Raw genomic sequence first — 16634 nt, forward strand, 5'->3', positions numbered from 1 at the left:
GGTCTAAGTACAGCCAAGCCTATTCTCTTTTGCCTTGCCTTTTGACATTCCAACGTCTATAACTGTATAACAGCATATGGGTCCACTAACAATGTGGGACAGCAGCCAATTTGTTCTGAGGATAAAACAGGAATCAGCTGTGGGAAATAAGCCAAAGAAGTGTGATTCCCACATGAGAAACTTAAATAGGTGCTAGTCCTTAAAGAAGCTCTTTGACAGGATTTAGAGCAGGCTTCTCTGCACAGGAGGCATTTTTCCTGAGCTCCGAAGTACAACAATGTCTAGGAGGGTTGTGGGGCTATTGTTTCATCAGCTGTAGCGCTTTGCTCTTTCTTTGCCCCCATCTTTATTGTTTGTTTTATTTTGTTTTGTTTTTAAGAAAAGCTTTATAGCACATTGCTCTATAATTGTAATCCCATCAGTATTTTTTTAGAATTAAATAATTTGCTTCATGTGATTGTGGGAAATAAAATGGAGGAAATTTTTCTGCTGCGTAGGGGGGTCCACAGATTTCCTGAACTCTGATCCAGGGAATGCTTTTTGCACCATGGCTAGCTGATTGCAAACAGCAATGTGAATGCTTTTGCTACTCCTGTGTTGTGTACAGATCCGTGGTTTTAATTTTCTTACCTCTGTCTTAAAAAAGAAATAATTTGAAATGCAGAAGTTTCAAATTAAATAAGTTGATTGTACCATCCTAATTTATTTAGTAGAGGATTAGTGTATATTTAATGGTTACCAAAGTCTGCAGAGTTGAGGTACAGAGGTACATTTCATTTTTTGTGAAATGCAGACTTTTCAAAGAGTTCATGGAAGTGGTCTTGAGGTGCATTCTGTGATATAGGTCAGACTTTTTTGAGACATTGATGCATTTTAGATGAGAAAGTAATAACAAAATCAAACACTAAATAATTTGTTCTAAAACACATTCCTTATTTGTTTTCAAGCTTGCTAAAAGTCCAACTGTTCTGATGCTCAAAATGTCCGAGTCATTGCCCATGGAGGTCATTGGATCAAATCCCTGCTCAAAGCAGGACCAACTTGAAAGTTAGAGCAGGTTATTATGAGCCCTGTCCAGCTGTGTTTTGAAAGTCTCCAAGGATGGGGATTATTCCACAAATCCTCTATAAAACTTATTTAAGTATCCCAAGCAATAAACTGGAAAAATAAGTATTTTAAAATACTTTCATGTGGAATATTCACTTTGCATCATTTCTTTTTAGACTCCTATTTATATTAATCAGAGATGCTAAAAAATTTAGAACGAAAATGAATTTAAAAACTTTCAGTCATTTATTCGTATAAAAAGACTGAATTGGGCTTTTGAAAAGAAACACTTCTGAATGCTGAGGCCTGTGAATTTATATGAGTGGGAGCAAGTGTTTGGCTTCTTGTTTTTGCCAGGTATTATTTCTGTTCATTCCTTTTAAGCAGTGCTTGTTTGTATAAGAATAACAAGAGATCTTTTTCCTCCCTCCTGTTCCAGGCAGGTATTTCCAAATGGGCTTCCTGAAGAATACTCTCTGGTTGCTACGTTCCGTGTACGGCGAAATACCAAGAAAGAGCGTTGGTATATATGGCAAGTTTTAAATCAGTATGACACACCTGAGGTTAGAGTCATCTTTGATTTATTCCTTCAAAAACTTTCTTTTGTCCCGCGCGTAATATGGCACACATAATAATGGATGTTTCATTAATGGATTTAGCTAAAGTTTATGTGAAATAGACAGACTGCTCTGAAATAATTGATAATTTATTGCAGGAATGACAGAAATTTAGCAAAATCTATTCAGTTTAGACTGCAAAATAAAATAAATGTGTGTTTTGATTTATAGCTGATATGTATTTACCAAGTTACATCCAAGAATGCTTCATAACATAATTCTTGCCCAGTATATGTAGTTGAAATATTTTTGTTATATATGGTTTATATATGTCCTTCTTTCGTATAACTTTTAAATAACCACTTATCTTATTTTGTCTTTCTTTCAGATCTCTGTCCTCCTGGATGGTACAAAAAAGGTGGTGGAGTATATGACCAAATCCTCTCAGGGAAATATACTGCACTACACTTTTAAGAGTCGAGAAATTTATCCATTGTTTGATCGGCAGTGGCATAAGCTTGGTATTAGCGTGCAGTCAGGGATCATTTCCCTCTATTTGGATTGTAATTTAATTGAGAGAAAGCAGACTGATGAAAAATTCACCATTGACTTGCAGGGAAGGACACTGATTGCTTCTCGTGCTGCGGATGATAAGCCTGTAGATGTGAGTAGTGTGAAAGGACAAACAGTTAACTTGAAGTAATGTTTCAGCCACGCTTTTACTAACACAGTTGTATAGAATCACATAGATAAAATGTTCAAACCCGGTCATTATTTTTGAGTGTGTATTCTTAATTTGAAGTCCTTAAGTGTTTTTCTCTAAACATTATTCAATTATGTAGCATCTGCTAAGACAAAGCTGTTGCCAAAGTAACTGCATAGAACTCAGTCCTGGTTTAAGGAGTCTGTTTTTCTGTATTTAATTTGGAGAAAGAGCCACCTAATTACCACAGATATAGTGTTTCTATGTTTAAAGGTAACTTGCAGTCCTAATTATTTTCTTTCATTTTTAGTAAGATTTATTTATAGGTTTGTATCAGTCATCTGTTGCACTTTGTCTGTCTTTGATAAAGGGGAGACTCAAAATAATTAAGGATTACCTCTGTATTGAGATCTTCTAGAGTAATTCAGCTATGTAGAAATAGGGGCCCATTGTTCATAGTTGTCTCTCCCTTATCCAAAAGAGAGGGATTAGGAAGTGGCCAGAGGTGTGTTTCCTGCAGCCTTTGGTGCAAGAACTACTCAAGGAAACCCCATGATATTCTGGGGTATTTTTTGTCCTGGGAATGCTCTCTTCTGTTTCCTCATGCAGGGAGGAAAGTAATTTGAAAGCACAGCAAGTAATTTGAAATCTTCAGGAAATATCAGTTTAAGTACAGTGACATGCAGCTACCAGGTTTAAAGCATCTGCCTTGGGGTTTATAGTGACCATCAGAAAGCTTCAGCAATATTATGTACTCTGTAGGGCTCCAGAGGAAAACAGCACATTTTAACTGCAAGCTAACATTGCAGGAGGAGTCATTCTTGTGGGGCACTAAGCTCTTTGGCCAGGACTCAGATCTCTTATTTCATGGAGCCAAGCTCATGCTTTGTTTTATTTTCTCGGACTTGAGTTCAACATTATTTGAAATGTGTGCTCTGTGTCCCCATTTCCAAATAGCATGCAGCAGAAAAAGCAGGTTTTTTCTGCTGGTTGCATGGTATGAGCTGGATAATTCTGAGTGGAAGTTGTCAATTGGGATTTCCACATTTGCAGGAAAACATTGTGGGCTTAAAGCTGATGAAGGCAGCAGAGCAGATCCTATATCAATGGTCACTTTTCTCAATACCAAGTGCAAGAGGGAGATTAAAAGGATATAAAACTGATGCAAAAAGAGGAATATGATGACAAGAATATCTAGTTAGAATTTTACTTGCTTCTCGTCTTTCTAATCCACCCAAAGTCTCTGAAACAAAAGCTGTACATAAAGAATTTTTGATTTTTGCTCTTCAGATGATTTAGTGGCAATGTCCAGGAAAAGGTCTGTCCAAAGCAATGGATGCATGTGATAGAGAGTTTATCAAACCTTTATTTTAGTTTCTTGCAGAGGAAAATTACCTTTCCTGAAAAGGTTTGTAGAGGATGTCTGCAAGGCTAAAATTCTTGTGTAATATAGCAAACCAATACAAATGGATGCAACTTAAATTAAAATAAATGAAATCTAAAATGTGATTTACATCAAAGTAATAGACTGCATAATTTGTTCCTTAAATGAGGAGCTGTGTAATTGTTTTGGATTTGTCTTTTTCTAGCATTTCAGAAATATGCAGTGTTTCAAAGAGAAAGTTTACTACCTCAGGATAAGAAAAAGCATGCCATGACACATATTTTTTACACCTCATATTAATCTCTTTTGTATTCCTTAATAGATTGAACTTCACCACATAGCAGTTTATTGTAATTCACAACTTGCAGTAGAAGATACATGTTGTGAAATATCTGCAGACTTGGTAAGTTATCTGTTAAAATCCAAATGTTAATACAAAAGAAATTGCATTATTGTTTCCTGCTAAAGAGCTGTAAAAAATTTTCAACACAGGTGAATGATTAAATTATTTACCTCCTAAAAATGAATTCCATATCTGGAGTCATGGTACATAGTTTTTTGATGCCTAAATAAATGGTACGGTAGAACATCAACAAAAGGCACTAGGTGCTGCTTGTGCCTTTTAAATGCATTCCTTAACATTGATTTATTTCTAATTAGTAACTGAAGAAGCCTCACAGTGTAGGAAACAAATCACTGTGATGGCTTGAGAATGGTTTCCAATAACAGAGGCCATTTCAGTAACAGTTGCATCTTGTAAAGCTTTACAGATTAAATAAGCAAAGCCCATGACAGAGTCTGCATGACTGTGGAAGAGAAGGAAAACAGGGTGGTGTTGAGTTTTCTTTATTTTAATATACTGAAATGGAGGAATGGGTCTTTAATAACTGGAAAGTTGTAGTGGTAGGTTGATGGTTGGACTTCATCCTTCAGGTCTCTTCCAACTTTGATGATTCTATGAAATATTTTCTTCTTTAGAATGCACATGCTGAAGTGTATATATTGTTTAACATGAGGGAAAACATTGATTTAGTTTAAAGAGTTCACTTTTCCCTCTTGTTTTGATAGACAAGAATCAGTGTAAACTGGAAGACAGTAGAACCGTAACTTGAAGTTGTAGATGTAATTATTTTGCTCAATCTAGCCCATAAAAAAAAAAGCAAACAAAAACCCAAACCAAACAAAAAAAAAAAAAGCCAAAACAGAACACCCCCCCGCCAAAAAAAAAAAAAAAAAAAAACAAAAAAAAAACAAAAAAAAAAAAAAAAAAAAACCCACAAAAAATTGTGTTAAATTATTGGCCTGCTAGTCATGAGTAGTCTGTAAGATCAGGCTCCTCTGAGGCAGTGGACAGTGCCATCACCACCAAGGTATAGACAGCAAGAAAAGCCCTGAGCATGTAGGAGGACTGATTGGTTACATCCACAAAGAGATAGGGGAAGGTGTGCCTGGATGGGAGAGAGAAATCTGCCCAAGAACAGAAGAGCACAAGAGTGCTTGGAGTTCAGAAGCATGAAAGTAGCATGGTCTAATTTCAGGGGGCAAATTTCAATTCTAAACAATGATTAATAGTTCAAATATATTTCTAAATATAGTCTTGATGGTAATGCAGACTTTCTCTTGAATGTATAAGCTTATGAAAAAGTGGAATTAATGAAATTCCTGTATGTTCTCCTTAGTGCTTGGAAATACAATTTATTGAGCAGTTATGACACAATAGCAAAAAAAGCAAGAACAAAACAAACCATAATAATATATGAAGACAAAAAGCTCAACAATAGGCTTTATCAATAACACATAAATATTCATTCCTCTATGCAGCTAAAAGCACCATCATTTTTATTTGTACATCTTATAGTCTCATATGTATGTTTAAGATGTAAGAAAAGGCGGACTACTTATTAATGACTTTCATATTAAAACTAGCATTACATTTTCTGACTTATTTTTTTCACAACTTCCTTACCCATTATAACAGCCACATTTTCAGTAATTTAAGGGAAAGAATTTATACTTGGATAAAAATTTCTATGCTAAGCAGTAAATCCTGTGGGAATTTCTCTGACAGAAGGCTCGGGAAAAACTTCATTACATCTTAATGAGACTTACTGAAGTTTAGCAGGTTCTGTTGACTTGTCCTAAAGTATCTCTTCAGGTTGGCTCAGGAGTCACAGACAGGTAAATCTTGGATGCAGGGCTTTTTTGTTTGTTTCCAAACTATCTATACCAGAAGTACTTTGCTACAAGGAAATAAAAACGTTTCCTTTGCAGTCTTATATTTTGCACTTAGGGGCAGGGCAGAGGACAGGATGAGACTATGCAGTACTATCTTTTTTATTTCTCCTCATGGACATTTTCTGTTTCACTACTTCTGATTTTGTGAGACTTTATTCCTCTGTCTTTTGGAAGAAAGAAATGGGACAGTCATATCACTTTTAACTGGCATCAATTTTAGAACAGAAGGATCTAAATATCTAGAATTGATTTTTTTACAGCTTTTTTCTCTCTTTGTAAGTTGTTTTCTCTTTCCATGTATGGTTTGTACAGGAGTATTAGAACAGAAGATAGAACAGAAGGTTGCATGGTATTTACCTGTTAACCAAAGTGGGCCAAAAACCAGAAAATCTTTTTTTGTTTTTTTTTTTAGTGCTCACATGAGGAGAGGTTACTGGCTACGACTTCATCACCAGTGACTGCTCATGCCAGCAAAATATACACACTTCCAGGGATGCAGCAAGAATCTACACAGAGATGCTACTGCTTTCCAAATAAAGTATAAAGTTTTCCTGTTGCTTTTTAATGCATCATGATGTTTAAACCTGATATAAAAACAGTTGGGTTTGGTTTTCTTTGCAGTCATGAAAATATCTTACTGATTTGTGGGATTGTACCATATTTACATTGTATTTCCCAGTTAAGAACCAGTACATTTTGAATTTAGTTAAATCCAAAAAGTAAAGTAAAATTAGAGACGTCAGTAAGGTTTAATTGTTTGAATATACACCCAAAAAAGTACCATGGTAAAACTGAGAATTATATTTAGGTATTATATTTAGTGTAAATGTTTTCACTTGATAATGAATTATATTCTACACAATATTTGTTTTCTTTTAATACTTCTCCTGGGTGTTGCACTATATTTATTGAGTCATTTGCTTTGTTAGGCATTTGTGACAAAGACAGGAAACCTAACCAAATATATTTTAGATCTGCTTTGTTGACTTTTTTTATTTCTTTTAAAATCAGGGAGAAGCAGGATTACCGGGAGTAGCTGGTTTGCCAGGCCACAAAGGAGAGAAAGGTGAAAAGGTAAAATATCACTTGAATTCTCTTTTTCAAGCCTTGTCATTGGCTTATCTTTCTTAAGTAGGAATTACATGGATTCTGTTATTCCTTGAAGGAATCTGCCTGAACACAGGGTGGATCCTTTATCAGTCAGTGTCTGGCTGTGTGTGTGAGCTCCCTGCCAGGCATTTTACAGCTGCCCCGCTTTGGGGTCACCCCATCACTCTGTGGAGCACAGGTTACCTGCCTGGGAAGCACATGCCTCCCCAGCCCTGTCACCATGCCCTGTACAGAAGGCATGTATATATTCTGACAAGAATTGTTCCATCTCCTGTGTGTACATCACTGCTGATGGACAGAATACCTTGTGGTGGAATCATCCTTGCAATCATCAGTAGCAGGGTATGAAATATGACCTCCATATATTCTTTGACAGTGCTTGTACCTGAAGCTGTTTATTGTGAAGAGAGAAGAATCTGACATTGGCAAGTCTCTAGGACAGGCCAGTTGGTCCTTTCCTTGGCCTTTTCTGAATTTTCCTGTAATGCTTACCATGATATTCTTATGCTACGTAGCTTTAAATTTCCTAATAGTATAGGTCAACATATCAAATGTTTTCCTTTCACACTCCATTCCTTAAATTTTGTTGGAGGATGCTGAATTAAGGCACAGCTGGGAATGTGTTTTCCATGTGCTACTAGAGGGGGCAAATTGAATAAACTATTGTAAATCTGCCACAAAGACAGTGAGATAGGAATTGAGGTCAGGGAATGCAGTTTGTATGAGAGGAAGATGCCTAGACTGTCCTAATCCAGAGGTTAGATAGAGATATCTTAACCCAACATTCTACCTTGCAGCACACCATTTAATATGTGATCTGAAATAGTTTGTGAAGACAGCCAGGGCTGTTCCTATAGCTGTAGTGTCTGGCTGAAAAGGGTCCAGTTCTGAGAAGGCTTATCTACACAGCTGGTTGAAATTAAGAACATTCCTTGACAGTATATTGCCCCCCACCATAACTCCTCCCCTCAAGTATATATTTCACTTTTTGACACAAGCTATAGTTTTAGGTGAAAAAAAAGTTCAGTCACATTAGTTTCTATTGTCAGCTGAACCTAGAGGGACTGCTGTCAGTTTTCAGACCTAATCGTGAAGTTTTGATCTGGAGTGTATTAAACAATTGTCAGTTTTTAGTTTTAGCTTATGCTACCAGCACAGGGAGTTTCCTAGCATTTGTTTGGGGAACAGTTCTTCTGCTCCTGACCTGATTCATTTAGACCATTATTGTTACTAAGCCGGGAAAGCAGACTTCACAAGTCTGATTTTTTTTACCATTTAATCTCCCAGCCAATTAGCAGTATTTACCATGCTAAGCATAGTGCCTCTAAACAAAACATGTAAGGTTCTGTTCTCCCACTTGTTTTTCAAAAAGAGCCTCATTGCATGGATTCTCTGTGCATGGAACTGTCTGAGAGTCAATGAACCCCGATGCACCCAGAAGTTTAACCCAAAGAAAGTATATTGACATTTATGCACAAAATTGAATGAATCAGCAGGTTAAATTCAGGGGTAGAACACCAAACAGGTAGAAAGCTACTTAATTTGAACTTTTCTTACAATTGACCAGTACTTGCTACTTCCTGGCTTTACAGTGGGTGGGTTTTTTTTCTTTTTTGGGGGGATGGGGAAGGGGGGTTGGATGGAGGGCACAGTATGACTCTATGACTGTGACCAGGATTGGCTCACTGACCTTTGGGAGCAAACAAATCTTGTGTTAAATAGTGCCTGCCATGATGGAACTGAAAGCAGCATTCTCTGAGATTTTAATACCATTTTTCTCACTGACTCTGCATTTACACAAGTTTTCAGTAAGACTCATTCTCAATGACGGCCTTGTTACATCAATAATTAGACCTGAAGAGGCAGAAAGGCTCCAGAACATTCCAGTCATGTAGGATACATGACTTATTGTCAGATTATGTAAAGGAAACTAACAGACTCTGGCCGAGTGTCTTGTAATGTAATATACACAAAATAGGCAGCTTCTTGATAACTTTGCTGGCCAGTTACAAAAAACAGGTCTTCTCTGAGTTCTGTGGTTCCACATGTTTCCCCATTTGCTTGTGCTCAGCTTCTCATTTTATTGTTTCTTTTGTTTCTAAATCCTCTTACTTTAGGCATCCAACTAACTGTATTTAAATGTCTGTGCCATTGCAGCATCCAAGTGAAAATGTTAATTTTTTATGGTTTTTTTTGTTGCTATGGGATTGAAAAGGAAGTCTCTACTGACACAGATTGATATTAGGCTACATTCAAGCCCCTCAAAATTGCCCTTCTCTTCAGTCTAAAATCACTGTTCCCTAAGGTCAGACTATTCAGGAACATCTAAGCTATCAGTAGTGTAAAGTATGTAATTTTTAAGCCATTTTAGGCATTTTGAATGTAATTATTAGCCTGTATCCACTCCATTCCTGTACTCTTGGCTCATCTTAGTACCTCTGAACAGGTCTGAGCCAAAATTCAAAGTATGTTGCCGGCCCAAATGACTGGAGTGCCATATTTTCACTGGAACAAGCATTCATGCAAATATTGATATATCCCTGCCAATTTTGTGCATCTGAATGCACAGGAGCATCACTGATCAAAATTATGCCATTGGTGTGAATGACCTTCCTGTTTGTATACCTGGCCTCCCTTTATGACTTCCTGAGGACAGTTCTTCACTCAAAACTTTTATCTCCCATACTTTGGGCATGGAATAGTTGATTTGCTCTGCAGGATACTTTTACTGGGAGATCAGCTTCTGCAGCAAGGGGCCAACTGGTTTTTAATTTCTCAATAATTAGGACTGGAAAAATTGCCTGGACCAACTTTGTTTGCTGCTTACTAAGTTCACAGTTTGGATTGTCCCTAAATAATATGCTGTATATTCTCATGGCACCTTGATTCTTAGCACAGTGTATCTCACAAGTTGCAAGTGGACGCAAATCAGGTGGAAGTCTTCTGTGATTTTAGCACATTTTGATATCTGCTGTGGAGTTGGGTTTTTCTTCTGCTGATCTGAGTGAGATATTTACTGTGTTTTTTATTTGGTTGCAATTTGTACTACTTCAGCATCGTATTTAGCTACTCAGTATCTTGCAAACATATTTGTTGTTAGCAAATATATTTTAATAATGTTGTAAAGATTCTGTTTTGTCCTCAGTATGTAGAAATTCTTCAGAAAGACAGAGTATGTGTGACCATAATTGGAATGATTACATATATGCTGAATATATAAACTGATTTTCTCTCTCAAGGAGGCTAAAAAAAAGTTTTCTGCATTTATTTCTTTTAAGCAGACTAAGTGCCCATGGAATATTTTAAATTGAAATCTAAACAGAATTAAATATTTTGAGATAATGTTAAGGCAGTGTTTTCTGTGTTAATAGGTCATTAGTTAATGCTGTAAGTGAAGTAGAGACCAAAAAGCCAGAGGCAGATTGCTTTCAAATATTAAAATGCCTGTTGATGTACACCATGGAGAAATTTTTTACTATTCAACTTCATTACTTTAAATTTTACTTAAGGAAAAAGATATTTAAAAGGCTATTTTGGGATTGGTAGAGATAGGTTTATGCAATGTATTATTGCACTAGGAAAATATTTGTAATAGAATGATATGAAAAAAGATCTCCTGGAGAACAAATGAAATGTCTGGACTGTTCTTTCTCTCCATTTTCCTTGCTAGTCTTTCTTTCCTCTACTCTGACTTTCCTCTTAAAATCCAGTCAACTTGATTCCACCTAAAGCATATCTATTGTACTATGCAGCCTTGAGAATGGCTCCATTCTGGCCGTCTTTGTTGCTGAGGTTATTGATAGGGACCTAGAAGCTGGAATTCAAGAAAAAGAAGAAAGTTGAGCAAAATATGGCTGGCTGTCAGTTATGACAAAGTCAGGAATTGCCAGTACACTTAATAGAATAAAATCTTACAATAAGCAGAATGAAATACTTTGTGCTTACCAACCTAAGAATTTATGGATTGTCCCACTTATGTTTTACCATCTAATTGTCCAAGTTATCAAACTAAAAAGGGAAAATATCATTAGCAAGGCAACCATTTTTTCTTATTAAAAGTTCTGAAATGTGACTTACTGTCTTTATTACTATATTTGCCATTCCAGTACTCATCTCAGCCCTGAGTTTAAGTCTTCCTGAGGAGTGGAGATGGTGGCAGCAAGTCCTTGTGACAGTGTTCACAGGGGTCTCAGGTTGAGGGAAGAGATGAGGAGCTGACTCCATGTTTCAGAAGGCTTCATTTATTATTTTATATTTTACATTAAAACTATACTAAAAGAATAGAAGTAAGGATTTCATCAGAAGGCTAGCTAAGCTAAGAATAGAATAAGAAAGAATGATAACAAAGGTTTGTGGCTTGGCTCTCTGTCCGAGACAGCTGGGCTGTGATTGGCCATTAATTTTTTAATTGTAAACATCCAAGATGGGCCAATCAAAGATCCACCTGTTGCATTCCACAGCAGCAGATAATCAATGCTTATATTTTGTTCCTGGGGCCTCTTGGCTTCTCAGGAGGAAAAATCCTAAGGAAAGGATTTTCCATGAAAGATGTCTGCGACAGTCCTCACCACTCTGAGGTGCTCAGAGTGTGGGAGAATGTCACACTTCCCCAATGGGGCCATTCCACAGCCGAAGCAGGAGCAGGGGAGCCAGCAGTCTGTGGCATGGGTGCAGGAGTTAAACCAGTGACACCCAGCTCAGGCCTTGGTGAGCTGAGCTCCTGCTCTGATGGGACAGAACACACCTGGGGGCTTCTGCTGGGAATAACAGGAGTGATACTTCCTTATCTGTATACTCCCTGCTGCTCCCACAGTACCAGGGAAACCCTGGAGTGATGCTGCCTTTGGGATGAGATTTCTTTCTCCTAACATATTCTCTGAATGTGAATTCTTTTGTTTTTCCTTCTTGCTAATAGGCACTTTTTTGTTTTCTGGTTTTTTTTTTTTTGTTTTTTTTTTTTTAACCTGAATATTTCTGGTGATGTTGTGTCCTGGTTTTAATTGGGACAGAGTTCATTTTAATCCCAGTAGCCAGTGTGAGGATGTGTTTTGGATTAGTGCTGGAAACAGGGTTGATAACACCAGGATGTTTTCATTATTGCCAAGCAGCGCTTGCACAGCGTCAAAGCCTTTTCTGCTCCCTACCCCACCCCACCAGTGAGGGGCTGGGGGTGCACAAGGAGCTGTGAGGGGACACAGCCAGGCCAGTGACACCAACTACCCAAGGGATATTGCATACCCTACACATGGTGCCATGATCAGTATATAAAGAATTATATAAAGCAGTGGGAAGGAGAAGGAAGCGGGGGGACACGTGGTTATTAAAATCACAACTAGAAGGTAGAAGCCTAACTTGCAGATCTAATTTGCAGTGGAAAATAATTGTCTTCAAGATGAGGAGTCTGTCTGCAGTTAGTGGAACAGTAGTGTAAACATACCTTGGTTAATTGGTGAGTAAGTCACATAGGCTAAAGGTTTCCTGGCATGTAGCAGGCTGTGTAATTTTAGACTACTCAGTGTATAAAAATACACCACTGAAGGTAACAAAGTGGTACTGGTCTATTGAAATACTGGCAAGTGGCAGAAGGGAACAGAGGATGCATAGATAAGAGAATGACTCTGTGGGTGATAAGATAAGGTAACTTTTACCTCTCACAGTGCCAGTGGATTCATGCTATTCATGCATACAGGATTTTGGTCTATTTTTGAGACAGAGCTGTTTAATATCTTTATCCATGGTCTGGGTGAGGGCATACAGTGCATACTCAGTAAGAACAAGTCCTATGAGGAGTGACTGAGGGAGCTGAGGGTATTTAGGCTGGAGAAAAGAAGTCTCAGGGGTGACCTTATTGTTCTCTACCAGTGGCTGAAAGGAGGTTGTAGGCAGGTGGGGGTCAGGCAGGCAGCCAATGACAGGACAAAAAGAAATGTCCTCAAGCTGTGCGACACAAGGTTCAAGTTGGACATCAGGAAGAATTTCTTTGTTGAAAAGCTGCTCAGTCCTTGCAATGAGTTGCCCAGGGAAGTGGTGGAGTCACTCTCCCCGGAGGCATTCAATAAACAAGTGGACATGGCACTCAGTGCTATGGTCTCATTGGCATGGTGGTGTTCAGTCAAAGGTTGGGCTTGATGCTCTTGAAGGAGTTTTTTAACCTTTATGATTCTGATACAACTCTTGTTGTGTACTTCTGGCCAATCTTACTGCTCCTTTCTCAACTTCAGGAAGATTAATAACTTAATCTCAGACCAGAGTTATAATGTTATTCTTGCTGGAGAATGTTCTTTTCTTGGTAGAAGTAGGCATACCTAATGTTTTGTTTTGTTTTGTTTTTAAATGAACGCTACATGATTTCAGTGCTTTTGTTGTGCTCCTCTGGCATCCAAATAATTTTATTTCAAATTTTTTAAATCTTATACTTTACATTATTTAGCAACATTTCTGGGTTTGATGTTTTCTTATGTAATTTTTAAGACTTATGGTCCAATTTATGGTCCAATCCCTGCTGGGATCTTCCATAACTCTCCCAACCAATCAGGAGAGTTATGGAAGAGAGTCAGTTTTTCTCTCAAGACTAAAATTTTCTTATAGATTGCTTATGATTTGGGGTTTGATTCTCTAAAGGGATAAAAGGGAGGGAGAGAGAAATTTTAATAATGCCTTTCAAAAACATTGAGGCCACATAACTTTGTACAAATCTGTATTACACGTTGAGCTTTCTCAGTGTAGAACTGAAAATGGGCCCTCTTGGTTTCTGTCTTCTGTTGCAATGAATTCCTTTAAAATTAGTTTACTTGCTTTTATGGAAATATGGATGTGCAAGCATTTGTATGATAAAGGACTTAATTGATGTTATAGGTGTTTAAAATGCATTTATTTTGCTGATTTTAGTATGACACGTAAGGCATCCTCCTCCACAGTAGCTGCATTACTAAAAATATCAGATAGAAGATGCTTTTCTATCGAGTCTGAAATGACCTGAGTAGTTGTTGTTAACGTCAGAAGTCTGTGGAGTTTCTAATTGATCAATTTGTTTTGTAGGGAGAGATGGGTGTGAAAGGCCCAGACGGTGTTGCAGGTCTGCCTGGTGAAAAGGTATGTTCCTGTTTGTTGAGTTGTGGTTTAACTGATGGGAAGTGTTCATTGTGTCAGTGGCTTCTCTGTAATTGTTTACAGAAATGGGAGGATAGAACATTTCTGTTAGAACATAGTCTTACCTGCACTGCCATGTTTCTGTAGCACACTGAAAAAGCTGTTCAGATCTGCTGATATGTGTGTTTTGTGGGTTTTTCCCCAAGAAGTGGGGTTATATAAGAGCTAAAGGAAACTTCTTGTTCCACCTGCTCAGTTTGTGGTCTGCAAGCTTAGATAAGAGCTCTTGTGCACTCAGCAGTGCACTTGGTGGAGCTTGAGATAAACACCACTGACTTCTTAATCAAAGGTTTGGAATAGCCGTGGCTAAGAAGGCATGCCAGCCTACTGGTGTATTCAAGGATAAGTGTCACTGCATTTCAGAATGTTAGCGTGCAAAATAAGACAGTTGTATGCACTTATTTTGTTCGGTGCTACTTACCTGTATTAGAGGAAGTCTATAAGTCTAATATCTAGAATCTTCAGTATAGAGACAACCCTTTAACACTGAGAAAACAGCTTGTTGCTGTCAGGCTTAAAACCTGCAGGTTTACAGGACATAAAATCATGAAATTGTCTTTTATTTTTACTTATTATTTCTGTCCCAAATTGTGATTTTTTTTAAAAATGGGAGGTAGATGTATATGAGCAAAGTTAAGAGTAAAAATCAAGGTATTTGTTGCTGACGTTAAGTTATATTGGTAGAAAAATGGAGAACAGGCTGCAAAGATGTTCAAAGGAATTTGCAACATTGAAGAACTGAATTGCCAAGGGGTGTGTAAACTCAGACGAAGCAATAGACAAGTGATGCAGATGAAGAGGAAAACAAAGGAAGCATTATGAATTTCATGCCAGACTGGACTAGCTATTACTGCTCAGGAGGCAATCTTGGAATTACAGATCAAAGAAAACATGGACTCACTGTTTTGCACAAGTCAAATTGCTAGGAAGAGAATAGGGAACAAAGCAAAAGAGTTTTAATGTCACCATTTTTAATGAATCCGTCTGCAACTTGAATGATGTATACAGTTCTGGTTCTCACACCTCCGTGTGAATCTAACAATACCAGAAAAGATTCAGAGGTGTCAAGAGTGATCAAGAACACCAGACATCTTCCAATTAAAGTCTGACAATGTGGACTTCAATCTGAAAAAGGCACAATTAAGAAAGAACGTGTCATGTTCTGTTCTCTGTACAGTGCTGAATGGAGCAGAAGAGATTAATAGGGATTGATTTATTTATTTTATTCTTCATTGTGCGAATATTAGAGCATCAAACCTATCTGATAGGAGGTTCAAAAAGGATAAAAAGAAAAGATAGACTCTTTCTTCCTGCTACAATATTACAGTTTGAACACTACACAGACCTTGGAAAGTCTGAAAATATATTAGAAGATTAGTGGAGTAAAATTCAATTGAGTGTGTCAGTCTGCTTGTACTTCAAGAGGCTGGAATCTGGGTAAGCCACAGGAGGAGTCTTTGTGGCTGCCCTCTTATATTTTTCTGTAGACATCTGTTGTTGCCATAATTGTAGTCCTGTAATTGACTGGAGGAACCTTTGTTTTGATCCAGATAGACAGTGTTTTACTTTACCGTGCTCCTAAATGTGAATTAATGGAAAGAGTTATTGTAAAGCATTGTAGATTGAGATTGATCTAGAATGAAGCTGTGTTTTCCCTTGGCTCTTTCCATAGCTCCTACTCTGATGTTATCTTGCTATAAACTTACCAGGGTAGGTTACTTTTTCAGTCCAAGTTATTATTATTGCAGTTTCCATGGTTAATATTGTTTGGGTTTTTTTGCTAAGCGCCTTGCAAATTCATTGTCAGGCCAAATCCCAAAGCTCCTGTTAGTTTACATGAAGCTCAACAGTCAGATCTTATTTAATATCCAGACATTGTACTTTTTCTGAACATTATAATTCTTTTAATTCAGCCTATATAAAATACAAATTACAAATGAACTGTGAATTAAAAATGAACTACCATGAAATACAAAACTGTCAAAGCTTAAAACTTCTAAAATAAAAAAAAGAAAGCCAAGTATTTTGTACATGCATAGCTAGATGAAGAAAGTGGGATCCAGCTATCCAGCTTCTGCTAGCTGGAGTGGTCATGTCTGTGTGGAGTAGTGCAGGGCTGTGTGTGTTAGCTCATTCCTGGAGCTGGAATGAATATTTTTCTTGTGCTGTGGAAGGTGCTAAAGTGTTCTCACCCAGATGATGCATCAAGAACTATATACATTTGTAGACTCTTTTATTTTTTGTGCTCCCCTAAGTGTAGTATTCCAGATGCTAACATTGTACACAGAGTTAAAGACAATGAAGTGAAGGAGCAGCACCAAACCTGAGGTGAAGAAGCATTTGGACAAAACACCCTCAGGCACATGATGGGATTCCTGGGGTGTTCTGTGCGGGGCCAGGAACTGGACTTAAATATTCTGATGACTCCCTTGCAACTCAACGTACTCTA

At 37.5% G+C, this 16634-nt stretch overlaps 1 protein-coding gene across 5 annotated transcripts in view; it reads left to right on the forward strand.

Annotated features, from left to right (window-relative positions):
* Positions 1 to 16634, forward strand: part of COL19A1 (collagen type XIX alpha 1 chain) — a 172947-nt gene that overhangs the window by 30388 nt on the left and 125925 nt on the right. For all 5 annotated transcript variants that reach the window (XM_064707334.1, XM_064707337.1, XM_064707336.1 and 2 more), the window contains exons 5-10: positions 1487 to 1610; positions 1993 to 2268; positions 4014 to 4094; positions 6339 to 6464; positions 6938 to 7000; positions 14075 to 14128. In XM_064707334.1, the coding sequence (XP_064563404.1) occupies positions 1487 to 1610; positions 1993 to 2268; positions 4014 to 4094; positions 6339 to 6464; positions 6938 to 7000; positions 14075 to 14128 (724 nt within the window). The remainder of the gene's footprint in view (positions 1 to 1486; positions 1611 to 1992; positions 2269 to 4013; positions 4095 to 6338; positions 6465 to 6937; positions 7001 to 14074; positions 14129 to 16634) is intronic.

Source organism: Zonotrichia leucophrys, chromosome 3, assembly GCF_028769735.1.
Source record: "Zonotrichia leucophrys gambelii isolate GWCS_2022_RI chromosome 3, RI_Zleu_2.0, whole genome shotgun sequence".
NCBI lineage: Eukaryota > Metazoa > Chordata > Aves > Passeriformes > Passerellidae > Zonotrichia > Zonotrichia leucophrys.